General features: G+C 41.3%; 2 protein-coding genes across 14 annotated transcripts in view; both read right to left on the reverse strand.

Annotated features, from left to right (window-relative positions):
* Positions 1-5,824: 5,824 nt before the first annotated feature.
* On the reverse strand, positions 5,825-9,689 carry bhlhe40 (basic helix-loop-helix family, member e40). Its single transcript, XM_040116402.1, has 5 exons — positions 9,286-9,689; positions 9,113-9,176; positions 8,913-9,020; positions 8,434-8,557; positions 5,825-8,277 (listed from the first exon to the last, which is right to left on the reverse strand). The coding sequence occupies exons 1-5, from the start codon at positions 9,360-9,362 to the stop codon at positions 7,415-7,417; spliced, it is 1,236 nt and encodes a 411-aa protein (XP_039972336.1). The 5' UTR covers positions 9,363-9,689; the 3' UTR covers positions 5,825-7,414.
* Positions 9,690-12,390: 2,701 nt separating this feature from the next.
* itpr1b (inositol 1,4,5-trisphosphate receptor, type 1b) overlaps positions 12,391-21,110 on the reverse strand; it is an 83,305-nt gene continuing 74,585 nt past the window's right edge. For all 13 annotated transcript variants that reach the window (XM_040159829.1, XM_040159827.1, XM_040159825.1 and 10 more), the window contains 3 exons: positions 20,760-20,920; positions 15,179-15,340; positions 12,391-13,691 (listed from right to left, as the gene is read on the reverse strand). In XM_040159829.1, coding sequence (XP_040015763.1) covers positions 13,605-13,691; positions 15,179-15,340; positions 20,760-20,920 — 410 coding nt within the window. In that variant the 3' untranslated portion in view covers positions 12,391-13,604. The remainder of the gene's footprint in view (positions 13,692-15,178; positions 15,341-20,759; positions 20,921-21,110) is intronic.

Consider the following 21,110-nt stretch of genomic DNA (forward strand, 5'->3'; position numbering starts at 1 on the left):
TTGACACCCTGCCATGACTTTCCTGCAAAGACGGAGTCTCATCACAAGTGGGCTTTTGACATGGGCTATGAAATTTGCAGAAAAAAAACTTTGGGGCTGTAGTCAACCAAAGAAAATCTTGGTAGCCTGAAATCGCACCTACTTGTCAACCAATCAAATGGTCGTGGGGGAAAAATAAATCTGCACATTATCTCTACATTAACTAAATCGGCCACAGTGCACTGAGTGCACTCTGCCTGGTAGCCTTATTAACCTAAATGAATTATAAATAAACATAAAAAGCCAGTATTTGCAGCATAACATATTGAAACATGCCAATGCTAATATGTTCACACTCAAAGACTCAAGAGTTAAACATGAAAGTTGATGGAGCATCCGAACGCAGACAAGTTAGCCTACCATTTTTAGATGATATGTCATCATATCACACCTGCTGCTACATCTCCTGCTACTATAGCTAACATCACACCAACACCATATCTTGGTGAACTTGAAAGTAAGCCGAATGTCCGTGGGCAAGAAATTCAGTGTTACCAGACACATAAATGTTACACAGGTACCTGTTTGCTGACTAACCAGTTGGGATCCGCTATAACACATTAGCAAACGGGACAAAACAATACTGACCTATTGGCTCTGTGAAAGAGCAAAACTAATGTTTTACACACCTGTCAAGCACAAACAGAGCAACCCCCGCATCCATCCTCATGACTTTCAATTCTTGAAGGTCTCCAACATAGTCAGGACTACACAACAAATCCCAGTGGGCCATCAAGTGGGCCAGCGGACCATTAAAAAACCCATAAAGTTTTTAAAGTTTTTACTGGCCCCATCAGTCTCTTTACCCATCCTGTCTGTGTGCCTGACATTTGGGGTCGGTCCCAGCGGATAAGTCCAAGGCTGAATTTCTTTTTCAGGCCAACCATGCAGTCTCCACTGCTGGAAACCCTCACCGATAGTAATGCTGGTCTTTCCCCTCACCTGATCATATCCCTTCTTTTCAACTTTTGTTCCTCAGACCTTCTCCTCTCAGGCTGTTTCTGTGTAGCATGTTAGCATGCGCCGGAATAACAGTCTCTCTCGCTCCCACTGCCTCATTTTATCCCCTTCCCCCTCCTGTGCATGAGCACGATCGCCCACAGGTGCTGATTGGCTGGAAATTGGAAATTGGCGGTCCGAGCCACTTTGTTTATATCCCATTTACAGAGCCAGGGCTTTGTAGAAACACCTTTTTTTTTCCAGCACACACACACAGAACAGAGTTTATCAGATTACAATCGCTTACTCTGCCTTTAAATAAGTTAGACCTAGCAGTCTCCAACAGGTTGGGCGAGTTCAAAGTTGTGTTTAACACCGGCGATTGTCCAACCAGTGAGAATTTGGTTGGACAAGAGCTTTAGAGTCTCCCAATCGACCAGTTAACCATGAGACTCCAGCCCTAGAAAAAAATTCCCTCTCACCTCCTTGTGAAAACTAATGAAAGTGCTTTGTATTTAGATTTGGTAAGTATTTGATGCCCTCTGATGGACAACCCAGAAACACCTCTTCACTTTGTTTTGTGTGTTGTGATTTTATTTGAATGTGGCATGGACAATTAATGTCACAATGAAAAACAGGTCATTTGCTTATTAAAAACAAAAGGCAAAGTAATTGTCATTTAACATGAGTTTTTCATTTAATAATGACAGTAAACGCATACATAAAAAGAAAATATGAATATCAATGTGGATTGTGTTTCATTCTCTGTGTTGTATTTGTTTTTCATTTAGGCATTTAAAATGTTCCATATCTTAGATGATCACTCATTCTAGAGCCAAAATACTTACACTTAAAAAATATAAATTTTTGGAAGAAATATTCCTATTTATCTTTATTTCTCTATCCAAGAAAACATACATGTTGTAAATCTTGCTTTACGAAAAGAATTCTGATCAGCTGGTGTGCATTTCCAGGTCAATGCCCCCTGTAATGCTGAGTATAAGTGGTTGATGTGTTCAGCTTGTGCTCTGCTTCTAGTATCCATAGTACATAAAGTATAAGTTCAGACGGAAAAGGAAGCATTTCATATGATGACAGCATCAGGCAAGTCTAAACATGGACAAATGACCTTCATTCCCTAAGTGCTGCCTGGAAGATGCCTGATGTGAACCCGTGCCACCCCACCCACTGACGAAACCACAATTATATGGCCGATTAGTAAAAAAAAATCCGCAGGCTCTTTAGAGTTGGTGTTATTGAAGGTCAAAAAGGGAACTTCTATGTACAGTAATAATAATTTGTTTGTTAATTTTTAATTTTGCAAAGCTTCCAATTTACCAGTCAATCTACATTCCAACACTCACCTATGGCCATGAGATTTGGGCGGTGACCAAAAGAATGAGATTGTAAATACAAGCGGCTGAAATGAGTTTTCTCCATAGGATCGCTGAACTCTGTTGGTAAGGAGCTCGGACATCCGGAAGGAGCTGCTCCTCCGCATCAAAAGGAACCAGTTGAGGTGGTTCAGGCATCTGATCAGGATGCTTCCTGGGTGCCTTCCATTGGAGGTTTTACGGGCACGTCCGACCGGTAGGAGGCCCTGGGGTAGACCTAGAGCATGCTGGAGAGACATCATATCTCATCTAGACTGGGAACGCCTCATGGTCCCCCAGGGGAAACTGGAACGCATTGCTCGGGAGAGGGACGTCTGGGCTACCTTGCTTAATCTGCTGCCACTGCAACCGGACTCCGGATAAGCAGCCAAAAATGGGTGGATTGATGGATGGATAATTTCTTGTATGTTCGTGTGCAGAGATTCACAAGCACCTAAGCAATCGGATGTTGTAAGCTCCTCTACATGATGCTATACTGTAATGGGAAATTGTAATGCTTTGAAATAAAGAACAAAAATCCCCAAAATATTACATTTTTTGAAGGTTGCAATATACAAATCTATAACACAAACGCATGAATGTGTACTGTAATCCAATCATGAACTTGAAAAGCTCATTTTGCGTGTTCAATACAAGTGAGCTGAGCCCAGTGAGATGAACATATTGTCTCTGTACTGTACAATGGGATATAGCTCATTGTATCTGGATATTGAGGGTAGCTTCTGCATGTGGTTCTTCTCAAAGCTTTTTGTCCCAGTTCTCCATGTGTCTAGACAAATGGATAATTTTCAACCTTCTCCTTAAGGTCATCCTTTTCTTTGATGAGCACTCACCAAGTATTTTGAGCCTCATGAGAAATCGGCCTCTTAGCCGTGACAATTCTCCCTGCTGCCTCATTCACAGTGCACACACTGTTCTCAGCAACAGTCACCATGGAGGCCATGTCCACGCACATTAGTTCCACAGTTATCCCAGCTGTTATGTCCTTTGTGACACCGAGTTTCAAAGTTAGATATTTATTAGCCATCTTCTCACTAACGAGGTCATTCTTTTGATGCTATCACACTTCTGTGGTTTGTGCCTTCTTGGAAGCCAGTCTTCTATCTCATGACAATGTTTTTGCGGTGCCTCTTTTACACTGGTGTCACTGTCCTCTGCAAGAGCCATTGGGGTTGCCACCCCAAGCAGTGAGGCTCCAGCGAGGCTGCATCCTGCCAGCTAGAAGAAGACAGATTCGGATACACCACTAAACTCATCAGCCACAATATTAAAACCAGTTACCAGTTTTATTGTTTTGGCTGAGCCAAAATGATGATGATCTCTTGTTTACCAAGAAAAGGGATTTTACAAGACCTGGAACTCACCACAGTGGCTTTGACAGGTTTCATGCCCTTTGCCTCCTGAGAAGCAATTCAGACTGTTCTCTGGATGTAGTGGAAACACCCATCATGTCAGTAACGTTGGTGCTCACATGGGATTTAAACCTACATTAACCAGTTTTTGGCCACTTGTGGGCAGCAGAAGCAAGCTGTGAACATGACAAGTGACATGTTTTACTATATAAACCTTATGACCCGGGCAACTTCGTAACTAAGAGTGGCTTACACCTGCATCTAGCTGATACAAGCAACATTAGCATCCTTTTGGAGTGGTGTCTCTGTCCAGCTGGAAAATGCAAGTCCAGTATTCCCTCTCCTTTGAGCTCTGGCCTGGTTCCACCCAATCCTGAGGGAAATATCTGGCTGTTGAGCTGTTAAATGCTCAATTATGTTCACAGGCCACAGTAGCTGCTAACTTAGTTTGGTGTGTGGTGCTGGGCAGGTAGCATACAGTGGGTTTATCTGAGCACAGCTGCCCGCTGTGGGTGGAAACAGGATTGATGGCAGTGGCGATAGCGGACCAAAATAATAAATTTGCGAGCAGTAAAACACAAAACAGTCAACTGAAAGACACTGAACCCTAGAGCTGATTGATATTTTTTTGTGAGTTTGTCGCTACTAGCAATCCCTTTCATATCACACAAAGTAATCTGATCCATTGTTAATATAAAAATGTTGATTAGAAAACCTCCCACTAAAGCAAACTGGCAGACGATAATCATGTTGTGTTTGAATCTTGAATACTTTACCTGTCTGCTTCAGTATTCAAGGGGACACTTCATGAAAATATGGGTTCCATAGCTCCATTTTCCAGTTCCACAGTTCAACACTTGAAGATATTCTTCATGATTAATAATGGATCCCCATTTGTACCTTGCTCATAACACTGTAATTGTAATGCCAATTTGTAATCTGGGCTTTTATTATTACATATTGGCTCGTATTTTATTTTAAAAAAGCACCTATGCATTGTACTGTTGATGTGCTTTTCCATTATACTATATATTTCTAACTGTCCCTATTATTCATACTGATTGTGTAGACCAATGTTGTGTTGAGGTCTTTGTTACTGCAGTGTGCTTACAAAAAAGAAAAAAACGCATTAAACATATTTGGGGAAAAAAATACTGATTAGAGCAGCTTTAAAAACTGCTGTCCTCTTCAAACAATAGTGTTTAACACACAGGATAATGGCCAAAACAACAGTGAGAAAGCGTGATATTTTGATGAGGGGTTTCACGCTGACAGTTATACTACTACTAAATTGTTACTGACATCTTCCCATTTGGGGCCCCTTAAGGAAACATCATATCAGTTGTGGTCTTATATACGAGGCCTGCTGGTGTGGAAATGGCAGCTAAATGCAGTGTAATTCCACAGGATGGTGCCAGCGCTGCATTTGCAAGGTCATCAGGACTGTCAGCAGGCCTGTGAAAATAAAATCTCAAGATACCGTGTTGGAATTATTTCACTGATCTGCGAACCAAATGACACAACTGTTGCGATTACAAGAAAAGAAAAACTGCCATTTCCACATTTCTCAGAGAGGTATGGTTGGTGGTAAGCAGTGCATGACGTAGGCCTTTTTATTCTTACTATAACTACAACTACAGGTGTTACCACCCAGGAAACAGCACCCAAACAAGCAGCAGAAGGTCGGTGGAGACTGATCGTCCATATCATTAAATATAAAAGTAGATCAAAGACCCCACAACTTCAAATACAATTTCCATCCACCGTGTTGTTCTCAAGTTGCCGGAATTATTTTCTGCTCCTACCCAGCACACTTTAAATATTGATACAGTTGCTGTCATACAGTAGCCTATAAAAACTCTATAAACTGCATGGAAGAGAAATTACTAAACCACAAAAGTAAAATTCAATGAATTTGTAGTTTATGTCTACATTAATAAAGAAAGTCAATAGCTTATCTGTAGTTTCTAAACTAATATTGTGGATTACAGCATCGGTTTTCATTAATGTGTCTTATATTCATGGCAGTACTTAGTAAGAAAAAATCGATACGATTATTTATATATTATGCGATTACGCCCGCTGTGATTTACTAAAAGTGGTGCCAATAAAAGATGCAAAAAATTTAGAAATGCGAGCATTTGCCAAAGTTCACTTCACATAATTCCTTCGTTTTTTTTTAGAATTTGAAATGTTTACAGCCTGTAATCTAAGACATGCTATTGATTTACAAAGTGTCTGCTGCTTTTTGGGTTATGTAAGTGTTATGTAAGTATGTGTTGTTATGAGGAGCTGTCAGGTTGGCTGGCTACAACACATTTAAGCCATTGGGCAGTGAAACACAAATTCCACGGGGGGGAAAGCTTTATTAATATTTTAATATATATCAATAATACTTTATATACAAAATATGTACAACAAACAACCTTGTGTTACATTTCAAAATAAGAATCCCAAGTACCTCTTTCTATACAAAACTATTATTTTTATTTGAACTTTACATTCACTCTCTTTGCCACAGACACGACATTTAAAGCAAATACATTTAAACACCTGCCGTCGTGTCTGCGTTAAACGAGTAAAGGCAACAGCATGAGCTAAGATCAGGCCTTAACTTGACTGGGAATTTGTGGGCAAGATGCAAATCTGGCTGAGCATGATGCTATATACTGTACACGTTTTACTGGCATACAGCAAAAGACTACCTCAACCCTCGTCTGGTAGTGATGCAAATACACTCAGTGGGTCACGTATCAAAAATAGAGATGTTTGAGTAGTACAAACAAAAATTATTACAAGACATTACTTCACAGGATCTCCATCTAGATGCACAAATAGTCATGAATCACAAATTAAATCATAAAAGCACGTATGGCCACATCACTCTTCAACAGACAGGAGTGACACACCTCGTACAGCGACAACGCCCTGAATTCTTTGAATATCACGAACACTTGTGTTCATTTAGCTCCAAGGTAACTGAAGGGTGAAAGAAGCAATGTCTCTTATGACGTGTGAGGTCAACATGAGCCAGACATTTTTTTTTGGTAACATTCTAGTCTAAAAAAAAGAAAAAGAAAAAAAAGAAGAAGTTTTGTTGCAGTTACAGGAGCGACAAACACTGAAGGTAGATCCTCCATTCTCAGATCTACAGCAGGTAATAATAATTCAAGCAGCATCTACAAGGGCCTGTTGTTCAATCCTTACATTCATTTCAGACAGATGTGTGTGCAAAAGTAGGTCCAAATATTTTTTTGGGGGGGGGGTATCTGTGCCTTTTATTCCGGTTTTACCTCTGACATTCAACAATGAGTGCGGAGAGGGCGAACCTTGCTTAAAAAAAAACCAAAAAAAAAAACGCTTTTGCAACCTCTTGAGCACTCATCATCTTTAAACTGACCATTTTCACAGTGTTTCAGAGCCATGCAGCAGGTAATATATGAACCTTTGCATGGGCAATGAAGGTGGCCCCCCAAAAAAACCTGTTTCAATGTGTGAGAAGCTGATGATATACAGTATGGTGGGGACCATTTGGGGTTCTTTGCTGGGGTCAGTGTTCTGATGGGCCGAACAACGGCTGTGGTTTGAAGGGATACCAGTGCCTTTGTGTGTTTAAAGTCTTTTCAGAGGGCCACCCATTTAACCCCGTTCCACATTCGGAGGGCAACGGTCCAACAGAAACACATCTGTTTAGTCTTTGGTTTCCAAGCCCAAAGGGGGGACCTGCTTTAAAGCTTTGTGAAGAGCAGGGGAGTCCATGGCGGGATGGTGGGGGACCGGAGACAATGCCCTTGGGGACATCACCAGGGATGAGGGACGTGTCTCTGGGGGCAAACTCACTGCAGAGCCACCCATGCCTGGGTACATAACTGGCATGCCCCCAGGATACCAGCATTTCTCCAGCATTGGCAGGTACGCTGCTGCTGCTGCAGCTGCGGGGGGTATGAGGTAGAAGGGGAGGCAAAACGGGGGCTGGTTGGGCGAGAAGCTCATGTAGCCTCCGGGGCCTCCTGCTGCATGACCAGAGAGAATCTCGTCCTCCGAGGAGTCAGACCTTGACCTCTTGGCCTGAGGCTCATCGCCCTCCTGCTTGATGGCACCGGCCGCACACTCAGACACAGCGTGCTTGAGCTCCCCCTCCCTCGCGTGGCTTTCTGACCACTGGGCTTTGGGCTCACGCTTGTCGTGTTCTCCCCCATACCCGCTGTCAGTGTCTGTGTCACTGCCGCTTTGCTCCCCCGTCCCGTGGGGGTAAGTCCTTTGAATAACAGGAACACAGTTCTTAGCGGGGCCCTCAGAGACCCTCGGCGGCTGTCCAGCAGGTTTCTTCAGTTTCTCCGAAGCTTGAGGGATGGACTCATCTGGGTGTAGGCTGCTTCGATGCTGCAGGACTTCAGCTGCTACTTTTTGGATGTGGCCGATGACATGGGAAGGGGTCAGGTCCCTGCTACTTTCTTGGCTGGCCAGATAGTGGAGGACCTCTTTCGCACACAAGTGAAAGCCTGAGCGGAACATCTCCTCGCTGCTCTCTGCACTGTCACCTCCATGATCACCTGGTAGTTTAAAAAGCACAGGGTTACAAAGGATTCGTTCCGCAGTGTTTTACTGCAATAAGGTCTGATAACTGCAACAGATCACAGAGGGCCCAGTCTGTGGATGCCTTAATGTAACACATCTGTTTGTATTTTATGTCATGTCATCAAACTTACTAATTTGCAGGTCCTTCTGTAGCGCGATAATTTTCTGCTGCTGCTGCTCCAGGAGAGCACTCAGGGCTTTCACATGCTTGAGAGTGAGCTCCAGCACCACGGCTTTCTCCAAATGACCCAGCGTCTAAAACAGGAAGACCTTCGATAAGCATGTTGATCTTTCTTATGTAACACATTCTGCAGCTGAACAGGGGACAAGCCTCGAACACCCGGGAAGTCATGCAATCCACGTACACACACTAAACGCTCAAGCATAAATTGAAATCTAAAACTATAGAATTTAGACAGTAAAATTACAAAATTGAGGGGAAAAAAAACATTTGTTCATCTCTTCTCTCCTCTTAAAATCCAAAACCTTATATATTTATTACTGAGAATGCAAAACTGAATCCAAAGTCTAGAGCAAACAGCAAAAGCATGTGGCGTCTCAGATTCCCTGGCTGTTCACAGACATGCCATATGTAGAAGATAATACCCACTGTAAGCTTAAGATGTTCTGGTAACAAATCCTTCAGCTGGGAAATGCATTCGTTGATTCTGTCACGTCTTTTCTTTTCGATCAGTCGGTGTGGCAACTTGTATGTCTCCTGGAGGGGGTTGGAATGTTGTCAGTAAAATCCAGGCAGCTCAGGTTAAACTGATAAATGCAGGAATATTTTGCATTTTAACTTTCATTTACCTTGCTCTCATCCCCGCGCTTTATGCCCCTTCTGGGTTTGTACACATAAATGGGAAAATCCATTCTTGGGAGAAAAGACAAAAATTAGTTAGTCTTTAGTTTGGTTAGGGTTCAATATAAAGTGCTTTATATAGTAGGATAGAGTAGAACAAAATAGGAAATGTTCCTTTTACCCTGGCATGTCTGCTATATCCAGTGATGGGTGTTTTGGTACACAGGGAGGGGGTTGCGCACTGGTAATCCTCTCCATGTCGTTTAACTGCAAAAACCCGAAAGAATTACTTCAAAGAGCCTTCAAAACCTTCCAAATGAGTCTCTGCAGTCGCGCTTCAGAACGAGAAAAAAAAATCACGTAAAGGTTAAAAAAAAAAAAAAAAATCGAAAAGTATCTCCTTTTATCCACTGTGTGCGTTTCCCCGCTGTGAGCTGGAGTTGGGCACCGCGCAGCGTTCTCACCCTGAGGTCCGGACTCGGTAGTATGTCTAGGGAGGCTCCGGGCCCGGCTGAAAGTGTGAGAGCTGGGTGGGTTTTTGACTACGTGTTAAATAAACCCTGTGACTACAGGCACGTCTCTCGGCAAGAGACACAGACTCGACTCTGTCACATGAGCCTCACGTGTTGGACAGCGCTTTCAACTCCCTCCCCGCGCCGAGCTTGCGCGCGCGCGCGCACACACACACACACACACACACACACACACACACACACACAGAAACACCTCCTCCCCCCTTCACTGCTACTCTTTCTGTAGTACTCGTCCACTGGGGCCGAGTCTCGTGTACCACCATGCTCCGGCTCTCGAGGCGGAGACGTGTTTGCAGAGCCCCCCGTGTTTACGAGACAGAAAGTAGAAACTGCAAATATGGCAGACTTTATTTTGCACTGCAAGATAATATCTGAAAACAATGTAAGCTCTGGAGTGACGAACGATAGCAACAAAAGATATGACACACACACACACACACACATATATACATATATATTTAGTGAACTACCCAATAGCTAACGGACTGTATGGTTATATAGAGAAATGCACTGATTTTAGACGAGATTGGAAGAAGTGGTAAAAGGTCAGAATGAAGTCACACAGGCTTGTCTTCTATGTAGCATGGGAACCTTATACATCCATATGTATACTTTTGTATATACCTATAGGTATATATATCATTTATGATATAGTTTATGAAATAATAGTTTATATAGGTTTAATTGAAGAGGATTTAATAGTCCACAGAAGAAACAAAGCACGACACATTAATGACTCAATAAGAAACAATGATGACTACAAACACACACACACACGCATATATATATACATATATTTATATATATATAGCTTATAGTATAATAGTTTATATAGATTTAATTAAAGAGGACTTAATAGGCCACAGAAGAAACAAAGCACGACATAATAATGATACAAGCAATCCTTACAATTACATGACATAATGAGTCAAACAAGAAGCGACGTTGATGACCTAAATGACACGAGTGTTTCACTCCCGCCAATGGGGGAATCATCGCTGCTTTCCTCTTTCTGTAGCCTTAAATGTGTCACGCGCCCAGTATGGACACGGTGTAATTTCATACTGTACCCATTTGCTGTGTGGCACGTGCACCTGCGGCGGGACAACACTTGTCTCTGTGGCGGAGCGTTGTGCTTTGTTTTTTTTTTTTTTTTTTTTTTATACCGGCTGCCGTACTGATACCGTTAAACCAGCTTGTACCCATCGGGATGTCACGTTGAGCTCCTCATGGCCGGGAGAGCGCCGAGGAGCAGATCCCGGCCGGTGACGTCACGCGCGCAGCCAAACCGAGAGTGCCCGAGTGGTCGCTCGGTTCCATCCGCCGACGTCCCGAAGCAGCCAGAGACCAACGCTATAGATAGAAGCAGCCTGCGAGCAACGGAGCGGCGGGCCGGAAGCGAGGGAGCGGGAAAGGGGTTCTCTGTCAGGACCTGTTCTACCGAAACGACGGCGAAGAAGACAAAAATGCTTGTCCCTGACACATCGCTCGCCGTTTGTTGTTCTGTGGAAACGAGTAATAGGGGGGGGAAATAACGGCGGGGGGGGGGGGGGGGGGTGCTCTTCCCACGCTTGTAGAAGTTACATTCACATTTTTTATTACCCTTAAAAAAGAGACAGAAGAAAGAAAGAAAAGAAAAGAAAAAGAGGAAAAACATGTTGACCTAAACTGCTAACATTGGCCTGCTGTGGTGTTGCCTCAGGAATTTAACAAACCTTCTCCGTGTCACCGTTCATCAGGCCACAGACCTGCATCTGAAAACATTTAGGCCTCAGTGTTCAGTGGTGGAAGAAGTATTCAGCAAAATTCAGTGAAAGCAAAACCTATAGACATGTATGTATATATATTCCATTACAAGGGAAAATTTGCTTTGGGATCAACAACAAAATGTTCCTAAACTATGAAAAATTAAATGGGATTATTATTATTGATGTATAAATATGTAAGATGTACTACAATGCAGTTGTGCGTTGGAGCTAATGTTAATTGCTTCATATACTGCTACCTATATTCACCCATGTTGTGTCTGTAAAGTGTCATGCAGCATGGCGCAGATTTTCTCAAGAGGACATCAGAGATGCAGGTGGGGACAAAATAAAGGATGCGAAGAACAAAAGAAGACACAAAAAGAGTCTGACTATGAAGCTAATTAGGGGCAGTCATTTACAATGCACTCTTTTTTTTTTTTTTTTTTTTTTCCAGGATACACGGTCTGAGACTGAAAGGCAGAGCGGCGACAGCTCATCTGAAGACCAGTACAGCTTGATAAAAACTTGGCACGCAGAGAATCTTTCAGGAAAGCCCCAATTCCATGAGGATATATGCAATTTTAAACCCACCCAATTACATACATTCCAATTGTATGGGAGACATCTGCTGGTTTTAGACGTGTGTTTCCAGTTGACAGAGATCATTTCTCTGAAAGCCTTCGAGATTAATGCAGGACATGGCCTCGTTTAATTTCTCAACTGGAAAACACTGGCTGAAATCTATGTATTTGGCTTATGTGGAACATATTGTATATTTCCAGTAGTGGAATTTATAATTGTGACTGAAGCAGCACTTTACATAATGTATATTGGACCTGTTTTTTTTTTCCTACAACCAAGTATAATGTGTGCTTATAATGTGCAAATTTCTTTAAGTAATCCTATAATATCACCTCAACAAAAAACAAACACCAAGCACAGGCAGTAAAGGATAATTACATCAATTTTAATAAATAATTCTACTTTAATATACAAATTGACAGTGCTTAGATTTTTAATTCATCTTAACATTCATTTTGAGTAACAGTTTTTTTCTCCATCTCATTTTTCTATACAAAAGCAAAGGTAAGCAGCAAACGTTATGTACACACAGTAGTCCAAAAAAATTTCTAAGAGTAGCATGAAAACCAGCTCATACATTTTGGTGAACATGAGCATTAAGTTTAGTGACCCTGCACAAGCAGCAAACTTTTATCAGACTTTAAATGGAGACAACAGGCACAAATGGAACATGTTTGCTGCAAAACATAGGAAATTATTCTAATGATGTTTATTAAAGTAAAAGTTACGCAACTCCTGAGTAAATTGTAAAAGCACGAGTGACGCTTAAATTATACGGTATATTTGACAGACAGGTCAAACATTCTAAATGTCCTTTAGAACCAAATTAAATAAGAGAGCAAATTTATCATAAAATAAGTTAGCAAATAAGTTAGAGATATGATACCACATGTACACCGGTGAAAGAAAACTATCTGTATATATTGCTCTCACACAATATACTATATCTCTACTGAGTGCAGATGACACTCGAGAAGTATGCACATTTTCAAGAAATAAAAGAAAAAAGTAAAATTAAGAAGGCCAGCTTATTAAATATTTTCTCTATATTTGCGCAAGTAAAGACAACCAACGACTCGTTTTTTTTATCCAGAGACAATTAAGTACAAACAAAAATAAAAATGTAGGCCCACTCTTTTAAGTAAGACATGATCGATGGAACTTAAACCCACACACCATTGAGGTTGCATATTTAATATATTGCACAACATAGAAAAATAAGACATTTAATACTGCTCATTATGCCAGAAATATAAACAGAAAACATTAAAATAAAATAAGCAATGAAAACAAATGGGACCAATTCCTCCTGTCCAGTCAGCCCCATCATGTTTCAAGTTCAACCAGTAAAGGCCATGTTGTGAGAAATCCAATTTATTTCTACACAGAAGACATTTGGCACAATTTCCAACTGGACCGAACAGAATGAGGTGGGTGAAGGTTACTGTTTGGAGTAACATGTGCGTGGGATAGAGCTACACATCGTCTTATGACTACCTATGTTACAGTGTTTCCCTACCGTTATAATTTAAACTCACGCTCAGTACAGTATACGTGAGGTGCAGCCTCCGTCTATGGCACACTCCGTCCGGACGCACAGTCGATGCTGCACCGCTTCAGAGCCATGTCAGTCAACCTTACGCAGGCTGCTGGGGGTTGAGGTTCATGTGCTGAGGGTGTCCCAACAGGCCAATCCGCTGCTTCTGCTTTCTCTGTTCTGTCATCTGAAGACCACAGAGAAGACAGATTTTTTGAAAAGTCATTCCACCGGTACCTCTGTGGGCATGCACATCTTTTTCCGCCGTATATACTGGCACTCTCCCTCGTCTATAGTCTTCATTGATTCATTCTTTCGTATCACTTTAGAGAAACTAAAAAATGCTGCACAGATGCTACACGCTGCTCAACTGAATCATATTCTTCTGAAATCCTGCCAGCCTCGTCGTCCACATCGCTGCATATTCTGATGAACGCAGCAGAATACCAACGACTAATACTGAAACTCAGTCAAACGAAATTTCAGAGATCAAGCAAAAGCACACGAGTAATGACACAGGTGTTAACCTTTATACCGCCAGGAACAAGAATTGGCTTTCTGCTAAGAATGAACTTTAACATTAAAAGTGAGAAGACAGGGTGGTCTTGAAATGAGTGTTCCAGGAGAAATAATTCTGCATAGAGGGACGTGTTAGAGAAAAATATCATTAAGCTGATAGTTTTAACTGAGTTAGCAGTTAGAATGCTGGCCTCCTTCACACTACACTACTGCTCTAATTTAGCCAATTTGCTTTGGAATGACACAACACAGAGAAACCTTGCAGCACAATTCTCCCCGCTTGTGCTCGACTCGGCACCAAATTTCTCCCTGGACTAGGAGCGAATTTAAAATGAATGACCCGACACGTTTTACGCGTCTGCACAGTCGTACGTTTTGAATTGTTTCTTACTAAAAATAAGTCAAAACAGGCTGTACTAACGTTGAGCCTGGAGTGAAATGGGACAGTGCCATGCCCTTTGCAGCTTTCAGAAAAATAAAAATCATTTCCCTCTGTCTGGGTCAAAATGTCTCGGTAACATTCACTTCCTCACAGATAGTTCTCATTTCAAGGGTAAAGACATTTGTACTATTCTGTTTACTAGAAACAGTGGATTGCAGCAGTTGTGCTATTTTAGTGCATAAGACTGCTGTCATATGCAATATCAGTAGAATGTACTCTTACACAACTTTGTAACACTTAAATCTGAGTTTAATCATCGCAAAAACAGTCTTTTAAAAATGATCCATCCATTACTGAATAGCTATCCTACTAACCTGTCTAATCAAAAGTAATTATTTAAAAAAAAAAAAAAAAAGGTAATAATCCTGTGCTCTAACCAGTAAACAAATCAATAAATAGATCACAAATAAAAACTCCACTCTTAGCCAAATGGTCAATAGTGATTTCCATGGGAGCTAAAGATAGGTTGTTGCTCAATGATGAAAATAAAATCAGGCTGACAGCCTCATGAGCTGTGTTGTGAACTGTGACTCATCACCTTTTGCATTTCGTAAGCTCTGCCTCTAAAGGGCAACGAGCGGCAAACAAACAAACCTCGATCAACATCTGCTGTCCACATCTATAGAATAACTTCTCTCACTCTTCATGTTTCCCCCTCGATGAGGCCAGAGTCTTCGAGGTCTCTGTCAGTGCGTCCCTTCAGTTTTACCAACCTGTTCTTTGAGCTCCGTCAGCTGGCCCGAGAGGTTGGACACCAGTTTCATGGTGGACTCCAGTTTCTCCTGCAGGTTTCTGATCTCATTCTGCTCCCCGTCTGCATCGCTGCTGACCAAGGACATGGCCCGCATTCGTGGGAACCAGTCCAAGTTGTGCTCCTGGTGAGGAGAAATCTGGATGGTTACGGCCAGTACATCAAAACATAGCGACGCTGATTTATTTCATCTGTCATGGCACTTTCTCCAATCTGCTTTCAATTCTTGCAATTTTTCAACACAGTGATCAGTGATTTTTTTTTTGTTCTAAATATAATTCCTTAAATAAACTAGTCTCATTTTTATATTTCAGTGCAGCTGAAAAGGCTTCAAGTATTAAAAACACGAAGGGCATCAAGTGTGTACAATTGCCAAGCCTTATTTGATTTGTATTTTTCATCATAGGCCCTGTTTTGTCTCTTTGGCTGAGTGCTGTGATTTGAAGCCTACTCTAAAAGCAGAATCAAACTAATCATGAGGGACTTTCCATACTTGAATCACATGGGATATGAGGGCATTCTTGAAATCACTTGCAACAGGCAGTTCACTTATTGGTGCTATGTTTCCGTCGGTGTCTAATCTTAAAAATAATCTGTAAACTAAGGTGGAGAAACAAACTTCCTGATTTGATTATACACACGTCGCCTCACATGTAGCACTGAGATAAACACACAGCTCTCGAATGCCCCTCTGAGCTACAGACAGGAGCAGCTGGGCGGAGGGGTGAGAATGTAGAGTACACTTTTGAAATATTGCTTGCAGCAGTGATTTCTCTTGAGAAGAAGTTACTGTACAATGCCCCCTGGCATGAATGAGACCTTTGACACGCAGTACTGGCACACTGGTGTCGGCAGCACTCAAGAAACATTGAGATTTCATGTGTAGATTTGATCACTTTTTTCATTTTCCTGAAGTAGCAAACCGTCGCAAAATGGGAATCAAAGGTGGTATTAACCCCCATAGAATGCTCTGAATGCCCAAATATGTCTGTGAAAAGGTACTTCAAACCATTATTCGACGCATTTCCGACTGAGGGCTGAGGTGTTGAAGTTTAACAAATTTGTGGGCACAAACTTTTATAAATGTGGTTGATGGTGTAAACTGATGAGCCACCAATATCAATCAAGTCGAGGTGTAGGATAATTCAAAAGGGTATGATTACTACTTGGAATTTTTATGTATGTCTCATTAAACAAGAAAGTAAAAGCAAACCTGTTTAAGCGTAGTCCTTAAGATTTTCATATAATCGTGTGCAAGTTTTTTTGATACTATATACATTTATACATTGGCATTGCGAAATGATGTCATTATATAGCAGTTTTCATTGTCAGTGGTGGAGTCTGCCATTCCTTGTGCTGGATTCAAGTAGCCTTCAGACGAAAGAGGGATTCAGGATAGATGCAGCCTGTAATCCATTGTTACGTCCTCACTGTTGACTGTTCCCTCTTCTTACACTGTATCAAAGCTTTAATAAGTTATCGCTAAAGGAAAATGAAAAGCAATCAACTCGAGAAACACTGGGTGGCTTTTATGGTGATGCAGTCACAGGAAGCGCTATGGATTTGTCTCAGAGGTTAGCGCAACTGTTTGTCAGAGACATGAAACCCAGCAGCCACCTCAGGGCTTGTTGTGCTCAAACGTGGCTGAGGGCCACTTGGCCGCACTCTTTAGTGCTTCTATCTCCTCTGGCACTTGACCAACACTCTCCACTGTTATTGTGCGCTGTCTGCACCGACTCCCAAATAATCCACAGTCATGTGGACGCATCTGTACTCAATGCTTCCCAACATAAACACACATCCCACATACCCATGTCACTGTCATGTGGACCCAATCAGCCTAACCATCAGTACTAATGCAGCATGAATGAAAAGGGAGGATGCTGCCTAGCTGCCGAGGTCACTGTCTAGAAACAGTGCAGTGCTGTAGAGCTGGGCTGGAAAAGTCCCCGGGTTTCAGTGGTTGTTTTGGAGACTTATGGGCGAGTGAGGAGGCCATCTGAACCTCAAACCAGTCCTGGGTCAGACAGCAGCCCAGGGGGAATCACACGACACTAAGATGACTAGCAGCGTACACGCATTCTGAAAGGAGTAGAGGAGTGGAGTGAGCAAGTTCTGCTTCCTGAATGCAAAGAGACGGAGGCTGTGTTTACCTACCTCACCTGCCCCCTCCACCAACACACACACACTTACTATATCTGAACACAACTCCAGCAGTACTCAACCTAAATCCTTATTTTACTAAGACATCTTTATATTCCTTGCAATATCTATTACATTGTGAAAGTAAGTGAGAATGTGCAGTTTCTATCATAACAGTGCTTAATTTTGCATAGCAAGTCTCTCTCTTAAAAGTACTGATAAATAATTGAAATAAACAATTACAGATGAAACATTTTTAAAAACATTTCTCTCTGTTTTTCTGGTGGTTCAGTTCTGCTCATATGCTGTCAAAAACATATGAACTCAACATGACAGAGGTCATTTCCCCATTCAGCCAAAGGCACACGTGGTTTTGTTTGACGACTTTGTCACCAGCAGCCCTGCCCTCTTCCCAGCCCCAGTGTTTACAAATGAAAGCACTTCCAGTAAACTGAGTAGTGCAGCCACGACTTAAGACTCTACATCACGCTGGTTCAATGGAAATGACGGAAGTACATTTTTCATTATTAAAACCGCACGGGCCATGACAGAGAAACAGGATGCTGTGTGGTTAAAACAGCAACAGAAAACGTCACAGTCGTGCCACAAGCCACCTGACAAGCTGACAGCCTACTCAGTCTACAAATATGCAAATAACTACCAAAAAATGTCACACATCCAAACAGACACAGGCAGCTATCGTTGAAGCCTTTTCTGATATAATCATATAATCACTGCTTTGAATGTTTGTGGCTCATGGAGCTGGGGCGTCTTTCAGTATCGGACGCAGTACAAATTAGGGCCACGAGTGCGAGCCAAGCACCTTAGATGTGACACTTCACCCAGAGCCCTCCACCATTGACGTCAGTCCCAGTCATTGTCAGAGTAGTCTGACTTCTACACCCCCTTCTGTCCTGCGTCTTCTTCCACGTTATTGCAGCATCAAATAAATCGAAACACAGTGGGAGAGAGGCCATACAGATTGACGAAACTGGACTTACAAATCAGGTTTTTAAGTCATGGTTTTATAATTAAAATCCCTCAACACTATTTTAAAAATAGTCTGGGTTAAAAAACATGTCGATACATATAAGTGCAGTAAGTAAGTCAAATACAACAAAACCGCCAGGGATATATAACAGTAAGTAAACTGAAATAACGGTCTATACGGTATGGCCTATTGACACAAACAGGATAGATCAAGTTGGTTAGAAATGCCACTGCTACATTAGCTTAGAAATGTGTTAGAAATATTGATATCGTTTTATTTGTTTGTAAATATAAGTATTTTCATTAATATGGGCAAAATATATAAAGACACAGTGAAGTATATGATTGTCATTTTTTTTTTTTTCTCTATACTGGTATTACTTTACATTTTTTAGGATTTGAAGAAAAATGGGAAGATTTCTGTTCAGTTTGCACCCCTAATGAAACTTAAATTCAATGATATAAAAATGTTACACTGAATTTTGTATTTTTGAAAATTAAAAAATAAATCACTGTTGCATGTTGCTTCTCTCTCTCTTTTTGCTGTCTGTATCTATTATTGTCGAATAAAAGGCAAAAATACCCCCCCCCCCAAAAAAAAATCTTTGAAAAAGTTCAATTTAAATTATTTTAACAATTTAAATTAAATTAACAAAAAAGCGTGTTTTAAAAAAAAAATTCTTTGCATGTAACATGACTCAACTTTAGGACAAAACGTAATCTCCATGAACAACGTAATAAATCTGCGAGAGGAGAGCAGCTCTGTTAACACTGCTATCTTTGTGGACAACTCGGACGACATGACACGGAGGCCCCACATCAAATACTTGCATGTGAAGCTGAGAGTTAATGTTAAGGATGACTTGTTGAGCTGATAGGTCATCTGGGTTGCGCCATGTGTACTTTCTCTGCCCAGTCTGCCCCTTAAAACCTGCCAGTAAGAATGCGCCCTTGACAAACTCAATTTGGCTCAGTGGGGTGCATGGTTAATGGGAGAAAGGATGGGGGTTAATCCCGAATCAGGTGGTTTCTCACAAGACTGAGTGTAGCAGATCAAGTCAAAAGGCAGTGAAGTGGGCTAAATGGCATCTAATGAGAAACTGTGTCAGAAACTGACAGAGGCACAAGTGCGTCAGGGAAGCAACCACTTCAGAAGAAGGGGCTTTCCTTAGGCAGTTAAAAATGTTTTCTAATTGCTCAAAGGCTATGAGTATGATGCACCAATAAAATCAATTAGTTTTCTTTCTGGTTTATATGTTTTCATTGTCAAATTTCCACAGAGATCGTCCGGTTGAATCGATAGCGACAAGTGCCTCTGTATCTGATGCTGTCGTTGCATATTTGTAATGCCAAACACAAATACTACTAATAATGTAATGTAATCTTATACTACTTTATCAGTTTTTCTACTGCACTGTCTGAAGCAATGTTTTGTACTTCAAGATGTAAAAAGACATATATAGAAATAAATAAGTATACACACACACACACACGCACATACATATTTACATACATACACATTATATATATATCTATATATATATATATTATATCTATATCTATTTATATCTATGTATATGTACATACATTTATGTATGTATGTATTTATATATATATATATATATACACACACACACACACACACATTTATATAAACACAAGCCATTGAATTAAAAAAATGCTGATATCCTCACACTGCTGCATAACAATGAGGCTAAGTCCAGGTCTGCCTAAGTGCCTTTCATGAGGTGATACGCAGGGTGAAACCTGTGTGTGTTTGAGTGTGTGTGTGTTTAATGATTAAAGCAAGGCATGTCTGCTTCGGAGGATTAACACATTTTATGCCAATGGCAGACTGTTTGAATGTTAATTCCCTTCTCTCAAAGCTGACTGATGTGATAATACTTTGGAAGGATTCAAGGTCACAGAGGCAGGGATTATATAATGCAGTCCTCGTACTTTGGGGCAGATGAGGTTTTTAAAAAAAAAAAAAAAAAAAAAAAAAAAAAGACTGCTTATCGCCAGTTCAGAAAAATAAAAAGGCTGCAGTAATCAACTCTGTCCAAACCCATATAAATTTGATTGCTAGAGACACAAGCAGCCTCCACAGTGTTATTCAGGAGTGAAGGTTAACCTCAGTAAAGACTACAATGGTACCTGATGCAGTTTGGAACTATACTTCTGCATGTGTAATCTCTGTGACACACTCGAATTGTTACCTGCGGTATCAACCAAGGTGAAGCAGCGCTGTATTTCTAAATTGAGGATTTCTATAAGTCAAGGGTATTTATCTATTCCCTCTCTCAGTTTACCTACAATAAGCCCTGCAGTGTGGAAGTGAAGGTTTTGCTTGTATGAAGGACTTTTGAACAGTTAAGAAACAAAATGCATGTGCAAGACAACAACCTTACCCTGATCATCTCGGCCACATAGCTCTCTGGGCCAGTGTACTCTGTCGAATCCTTGACCTTCACCAGAACGATGAAGAACAGGTAGTGCCACATGTTGTGCTCAACTTTGATGTGTTCCTCAAAGGTAACCGTCTTATTGTCAAACTTGTCTCTCTCCAGACCTAAGAATGAAACGATCCAACCCCACACACACATGCACATGCACACGCACAAACACACACACACGCGAAATAAACTCAGTGCTCTCATTTCTTTGGAAGAGTGAAGAAATACACTTTGTGTTGCAACATGACAAAATGGTTCTTGTGACCTAAAAGGGGATGACTGACTGAAAAACCAGAGGAAATTAGG

The sequence above is a fragment of the Xiphias gladius genome, chromosome 21 (genome assembly GCF_016859285.1).
Source record: "Xiphias gladius isolate SHS-SW01 ecotype Sanya breed wild chromosome 21, ASM1685928v1, whole genome shotgun sequence".
Classification (NCBI taxonomy): Eukaryota; Metazoa; Chordata; class Actinopteri; order Istiophoriformes; family Xiphiidae; genus Xiphias; species Xiphias gladius.

Bases quoted from the DNA above. Each gene is read 5' to 3' on its own strand.
- bhlhe40 (XM_040116402.1), bottom strand. From the start codon at position 9,362: ATGGAGAGGATTACCAGTGCGCAACCCCCTCCCTGTGTACCAAAACAC. The intron at 9,177-9,285 runs GTAAAAGGAACA...TTTTCTCCCAAG, and splicing joins GATATAGCAGACATGCCAGG to AATGGATTTTCCCATTTATG. The intron at 8,558-8,912 runs GTGGGTATTATC...TTCCTGTTTTAG, and splicing joins CAGAACATCTTAAGCTTACA to ACGCTGGGTCATTTGGAGAA.